The 7334-nt window shown below is 39.3% G+C and overlaps 1 protein-coding gene across 1 annotated transcript; it reads right to left on the bottom strand.

Annotated features, from left to right (window-relative positions):
* Positions 1 to 4515: 4515 nt before the first annotated feature.
* On the bottom strand, positions 4516 to 6996 carry LOC108466257 (uncharacterized). The gene is made up of 2 exons (XM_053018217.1): positions 4947 to 6996; positions 4516 to 4865 (listed from the first exon to the last, which is right to left on the bottom strand). Exons 1-2 carry the CDS (start codon positions 6994 to 6996, stop codon positions 4516 to 4518), a joined length of 2400 nt encoding a protein of 799 aa, XP_052874177.1.
* Between the last annotated feature and the right edge of the window lie 338 nt (positions 6997 to 7334).

Here is a 7334-nt window from a genome sequence, read left to right as displayed (position 1 = left end):
GCAAAATGAAAATGATTCCTATTTCGGATGTCATCACTTATTCATTCAATCGAAATTTCACTCGAAGTACCAATCGTACTCTGCTCATATGCTTTGAATCAATTTGGTCCTTTTGTACCATTCCTCGAATGTTACGACCTGCTGGAGGTGTTTGTAAAATGATCCTTCCTTAGGATTGAATCGTTTGAGTTGTCCAATTATCTTTTGAACTGAAGAAGAAGTTTCCTCGAGTTCTTCCGTCCCTCATTTACGGGAATTCTTCAAACAACTGTTCTGTTTTAGTTTCTCGTATTCTCTAGAGATTTCCAGAGTAATATGCAAAACTTCATTTGTAAAAATATTTAGTTCATCAATCATTATTTCAATGCAACACATTTTATGAATAATGGAAGACAAATAATTTGATCTTGAGAAAAGTTGATAAATCATCAGAATACAACAGGAAGTTAACCTGAAAACATATCTTTGAGAAGAAAAAGAATCCAAAGATAGTAAACAGGACAAAAATCAGATGTCCAACATATCACAGCTTAGGCTTTTGTATACAAATTCCATGAAGACTGTTTTGAGTTTAACATGTGTTTAGAATATCCAAAGTGCTTTGTTGATGCCCTGGTATGTAACACACTCCACTTCTTGTCAAATCTGGTATAGCAAAGTCACTGCATGCTTTTTGAAATTTGAGCAGCCCTTTCGGGTTTTCAACTCAAAAACCCCCTTTTGTCTCAAGGCTCCCTTAACGGGTTTTCACCTTGGCCTCTCCATTTTTTTTTTAGAAGTCTCAAAGCTCCTTTTGTGGGCTTTCACCTTGGCTTCCCTTCTCTTTATAAAAATTACTTCTTGACTGAGTCTGAATTTACTAGATTGGGTAAACTCTTCCCATCCATTTCTGTCAAAATCAGAGCACCACCAGAGAAAGCCTTCTTCACAACATACGACCCTTCCCAATTCGGCATCCATTTTCCTCTAAAGTCTTTCTGTATGGGAAGAATTTTTTTCAGCACAAGGTCCCCTTCGTGAAATTCTCTTGGATGAACTTTCTTGTCATAAGCTCGCATTATTCGCTTCTGATACATCTGACCATGACGAATAGCCCTTAGCCTCTTTTCTTCAATCAAGTTTAATTAGTCATACCACGATTGAATCCATTCTTCTTCATCCAGTTTTATCTCTGACAAAATTCGAAGAGAAGGTATTTCCACTTCAATGGGTAACACTTCCTCCATCCCATAAACCAACGAGAAAGGAGTTGTCCCAGTAGAAGTTCTAACAGACGTTCGATAGGCTAAGAGTGTAAATAGTAATTTCTCATGCCAATCTCTGTAAGTTTCAGTCATTTTTCCTACTATCTTCTTGATGTTTTTGTTTGTTGGTAGCTTCCACTGCCCCATTCATTTTTGGGCGATATAGAGATGAATTATGATGTTTAATCTTGAATTGGTTGCAAACTTCAGCTATTGTGCTGTTATTCAAATTCAACGCGTTGTCCGATACTCAGGTATTCCATACCGACAAATGATCTCTTTTTTCAAGAATCGACTTACTGCCGACTTGGTTACACTAGCATATGAAGCTGCTTTTACCCATTTCGTGAAGTAATCGATGACCACAAAAATAAAACGATGGCCATTCGAAGCTTTTGGTGATATTGGCCCAATGATGTTCATGCCCCACATGGAAAAAGGGCCATGGAGAAGTTATAACATGTAAGGGTGAAGGTGGTACATAAATCTTGTCCCCATATATCTGGTATTTATGACATTTCTTGGCATAGCTGATACAATCTCCTTCCATAGTAGACCAATAGTAACCAAACCTCATGATCTGCCTTGCCATTGTAAAGCCATTAGCATGTGTCCCACAAACGCCTTCATGTACTTCTTCCAAGATTTGTTTAGCTTCCACAGTATCGACGCATCTCAAAAGTACTTAATCTTTCCTTCTTTTATAAAGGATGTCCCCATCTAGTACATATTCGCAGGCTAACCTCCTCAAAGTTCTTTTATCATTCTCAGTTGCCTGCTCAGGATATTCACGATTTCTCACATATCGTAATATATCTTGATACCAAGGATGGTCATCCTTTTCCTCTTCTTCGATGTTACAGCAATGAGCTGGAACCTCAGAAATACTCATTTGAATTGGTCTAACATCCTCTTTTTTATTTGCTTTAGTCATGGAAGCCAGTATTGCTAAAGCATCTGCCATTTGATTTTTGTCTCGTGGGAGATAATTGAAGGTGATGTTATCAAACTCCTCAAGTAACTCCAAAACTACCTTTCGATAATGAATCAATTTGGGGTCCCTTGTCTCCCATTCACCCCTAAGCTGATAAATTACCAACGCAGAGTCTCCATATACTTCCAGGGTTTTAATTTTCTGCTCTTTGGCCGCTCGAATCCCCATGATGCATGCTTCATACTCGGCCATATTGTTCGTGCAGTCAAAATATAATTTACATGTAAATGGATAATGATCATCATTTGGGGATACCAAGACTACCCCAATTCCATTTCCTACCGCGTTGGATGCGCCGTCAAAGTTTAGCTTCCATGGATGTTCTTTAATAGTTGCCACATACATCAACTCCTCATTAGGGAAATCAAAGCTCAATGACTCATAATCTTCTAGAGCTCTGCTAGCCAGAAATTATGCTATTGCGCTCCCTTTTATAGCCTTTTGACTCGCATAGACTATATCAAACTTTGAAAGCAGTACTTGCCACCTTGTCATTCTTTCATTTAGGGCTATTGACTCTATCATGTACTTTAATGGATCAAGTTTCGAAATTAGCCAAGTCGTATGATATAGCATATATTGCCTCAACTTTCGAGTCGTCCAGATTAAAGCACAACAAAACTTCTCAATTGGCGAATATCTCATCTCACACTCTGTGAATTTCTTGCTGAGGTAATATATTGCCTTCTCTTTTTTTCCTAACTTGTCACATTGACCAAGCACACACCCCATATAATTACTAAACACTGATAAGTACAGAATTAATGGTCTATCTAGACTAGGCAGAGATAACACTAGAGCATTTAACAAGTATTGCTTAACCTTATCAAAAGCATTCTGGCATTCCTCATCCCAAGTACCTTGGTTGTGTTTTCTAAGGAGGCAAAATATAGGATCACATTTCTCGGTTAATTGTGAAATAAACCGAGCGATATAATTCAATCTTCTAAGAAAACCCCGAACTTCTTTCTGAGTACATGGTGGAGGCAATTCTCGTATGGCTCTAACCTTGTCTGAGTCAACTTCTATTCCCTTTTCGCTGACCAAAAAGCCCAATAACTTCCCCGACTTAGCTCCGAAGATGCACTTTGCCAGATTAAGCTTCAACTGAAACTTTCTCAATCTCAGGAACAACTTCCTCAAGACTTCAATATGCTCCGTCTCTTTTCGAGATTTGGCAGTCATGTCATCAACATACACCTCAATCTCCTTGTGCATCATATCGTGAAATAAGGTCACCATAGCCCTTTGGTATGTTGCCCCTGCATTCTTCAACCCGAAGGGCATTACCTTGTAACAAAAGGTGCCCCACAATGTTATAAATGTGGTTTTATCCATGTCCTTAGGATGCATCTTTATCTGATTGTACCCTGAGAAGCCATCCATAAAAGAAAAGAACGAATATCCCGCTGTATTGTCCACCAAAGTGTCGATGTGCGGTAAAGGAAAGTTGTCCTTTGGGCTAGCTTTGTTCAGATCTCTGTAATCAACACACATTCGTACATTTCCATCCTTCTTAGGGACAAACACAATGTTATCCACCCATTCTGAATACTTAACCTCTTGTAGGAATCCAGCATCAAACTGCTTCTTGACTTCATCTTTTACTTTCATCACAATATCAGGCCTCATCCTTCGCAATTTTTGTTGTACTGGCTTGCAATCTTGTCTTATTGGGAGACGATGTACCACAATATCAGTATTCAACCCCGGCATATCCTCATATGACCATGCAAAGATATCTTTAAATTCACGTAGTAGCTCAACAAGACCTTGTCTCTTTTCCTTTGCAATATGTGTCCCTATTTTCATCTATTTTCCTTCCTCCAAGACTACATTCTCTATTGCCTCTTTCTCACAGGGTAGGATTTGTTTCTCCTCTTGTTTCACCATTCTCAATAGATCTGGAGACACATCACAATCCCTGTCATCTTTAAAATCCTGAGGTTCTTCTAAACATATGTCTTGCTCAAAAAAGAATTCAGGATTTGTAGTATCAGTGCTCATGTCATTGATATCTAGGGACCTGCGGGGTACGAAAGAATGTACAAAGAATGAATGAATTTTAAGAATGTTTATTTATGTGTTATGTATGAAATGAAAAATTTGAAAGAATTTAAAGAGGTCAAAAGAATATTGATCGGTGTAAAAGAATATTCACTCAGATTGATAACAAAAGTCGTGTTTTATTGAAATGCAAATATCCAAACATGAGCCCATTTTACAAATGAAATCTTATTACTTCTAGGCTCTAGAGCAATAAGAGTGCCCTAAAAATTACTCTGAAAAATCTTTAAAAACTACAGGAAGTTTTTCTGCAATCCATTTGTTTAAAGAGCTTCCCGATTCATAAGGACAAATGCCCTCAAGGTTTCTTCTTTCAGACTCTTCATTATGTACAGCATTGATGTGATAATTTTCTTTTTCGAGCATCCCTCTCTCAGGGTGAATTATCCCTCCTGATATAAATGTTTGGGATATATGAGGGAATGTCATCAGTTCCCACTCTACTTCTCTTCCACTTAAACGAGCCCTTCTTCTTTCTTGACGCTTCTCTATTTCCTTCCTCCTCTGCTTATGATCTGGCCTGAAACCCAAGCCAAAACGGTCTCTCTTCTCCTTTAGTTCTGGAACTTGAATCCCTCATTGGAGATATCTTCCCAATCCTTTTCTTGGTAAGGCTCTTATTCCCACTGTCATCTGCAAACCCATTCTTGTAGTTCTGGATATCCTAGGCACCGACACCTCATTCCCCTCTGAAATAAATGTTGCATTAACGAATTTTAAAAAGCAAAAAGAACACTCAATAGCCTCCTCGTTTGCCTCTACATAGGGTGCGTCGCTGGTGACTGCTGCTATGATGTCTTCCTCCGCATTTATGGTGACCAGCCATCCGTCTGTTACTAGCTTCAATTTCTGGTGCAAAGATGAGGGTACTGCTCCTGCTGAATGTATCCAAGGCCTCCCCAACAAGCAACTATAAGAGGGTTTGATGTCCATCACTAAAAATTCTACCTCATACATGTTTGGCCCGATCAGCAAGGGGATATCAATTCTTCCCATGACATTTCTTTCCGTGCCATCAAATGCCCTCATTACATTATGGCATATTTTCATGTGAGAACTGTCTATGGGCAATCTGTTCAATGTGGATAATGGCAGGACATTTAATGCTGATCCATTATCAATAAGCACACTCGACAATGTATATCCTTTGCAGCGAGTGGTGATGTGCAAAGCTTTAGCTGATCCCATGCCACCAGGTGGGATTTCATCATCATTAAAATAAATGAAGTTGTTAGCGCTTATGTTACTAACCAATCGATCCAACTTGTTGACGAATATATCATTAGTAATGTAAGTCTCGTTGAGCACCTTCATTAATGCCTCACGATGTACCTCTAAACTCAGAAGCAAAGCCAACATTGATATACGAGCTGGTTGTTTGAGCAATTGTTCAACCACGCTATACTCACTGTGTTTCAGGAATTTTAGAAACTCTCTAGCTTCTTCTTCCTTCACTGGTTCATTAAAAAGTACCTCAGCCCTATTTTCCTTCTCAACACCAAAGGTTTTCAGTTTTGTAGGTTCAACTCTGATGCCTTTTGTATCATAATGCTTCCCACTACGTGTGTAGGATCCTTCAACTTGAGCCTTCTTAGAAGTACTAGCTATATCTTCTCTCTTCGGTATTGTCATATTGCAGTCATAATTCCAGGGTACCCTCTTGTTATCCTTATAAGGAAAGGAAACGGGTTTGTGAATTATGACTTTCGGCGTTGTTTGTGTCTCAACTTCATTATTCTTTGGTATAGAAATAATGATCGTTGGCCGGTTGATTTTTTGATTCTTTGGTTCACCTTCCAATGTACATACATGACCTTCATCTGAGCCAGCTTCATAAAATTCCAACTCCTTATTATTCATAAGGCTTTGTACCAAAGCCTTAAACTCGTCACATTCCTGGATCTCGTGTCCCTTTTCTGCATGGAACTCGCAGTAGTCCCTCACTCCTTTATTTCCCTCTTTAAAGATTATCATTTCTCTTTTCACCATTTCTTCCCAGATTACTTTCATCGGCATTCTTACCTCAGCCACGTCCTCTTTAATCCTTCTCATACCAGTGTCCCCAATTGCGTTTACCCCTTGATCACTGTGGTTTGGCAACGGGTTCTCTATACTAGGGGTGTCGTCAAATTTTACGACCCCCATCTTGATCAGTCTTTCCACTGCTTTTTTAAAGCCAGTGCAATTTTCGATTGAATGCCCTGATATCCCTGCATGGTATTCACATTTGGCATTTACATCGTGCCATTTGGGATATGGGGGTTGTAGTGGTTTCAAATGAAAATGAGCTATTGCATGCGCATTAAATAGACTTTGATAAAGCTCCCGATACGTCACCGGGATAGGCGTAAATGAGACCTTCTCAGAATTTTGTCTTGAACCAGATCCCTGCTTTTGGGAATCCTTTTGCCCAACTGTAGTTGCTCTGGGCTGACTAACCGTAATCGCTTTTGAATTATAACTACTCGTATTGTTCACCTCATTATCTTTCCTTCTTGGGGCCGATTTTTTAGCAATTTCCCCCTCTATCTTGCTACCCCTTATAGCGTTCTCAATCATTTCTCCTTCCATAACTATATCAGCAAAGCTCTTGGTGGTACTTCCAATCATGTGAGTAATGAATGAGGCCTTCAAAGTGTTAATGAACAGCATGATAGTTTCTTTCTCCAAGAGCGGTGGTTGAACTTGCATGGCAACCTCCCTCCACCTCTGTGCATATTGCCTAAAGCTCTCATTAGGCTTCTTTTCCATGTTCTGCAAAGTGATTCTATTAGGAGTCATGTCAATCACATGATTATATTGCTGCATAAAGGCTTGCGCTAAGTCTCTTCAAGAACCAATCCTTGCGCGACTCAATTGATTATACCATCTAACCGCTGCCCCAACCAAACTATCCTGAAAACAATGGATCAATAATTGATCATTGTTTACATAGCCAGTCATCCGTCTATAGAACATAGTGATATGGGCCTCAGGGCAAGTAGTCCTATTGTACTTCTCGAATTCCGGCATCTTGAACTTATGAGGAA

This window comes from Gossypium arboreum, chromosome 1 (genome assembly GCF_025698485.1).
Source record: "Gossypium arboreum isolate Shixiya-1 chromosome 1, ASM2569848v2, whole genome shotgun sequence".
In the NCBI taxonomy this organism is placed as follows: Eukaryota; Viridiplantae; Streptophyta; class Magnoliopsida; order Malvales; family Malvaceae; genus Gossypium; species Gossypium arboreum.
The sequence above is the reverse complement of the archived record's forward strand: the minus strand, read 5'-3'. Positions and strand labels throughout refer to the sequence as shown.

What these genes read in the sequence shown, in the direction of transcription:
- LOC108466257 (XM_053018217.1), bottom strand. Translation starts at nt 6,996, where the DNA reads ATGCAAGTTCAACCACCGCTCTTGGAGAAAGAAACTATCATGCTGTTC. An exon ending in ATCCAGAACTACAAGAATGG is followed by an intron (nt 4,866 to 4,946) that starts GTTTGCAGATGA and finishes TTCAAGTTCCAG; the next exon opens with AACTAAAGGAGAAGAGAGAC.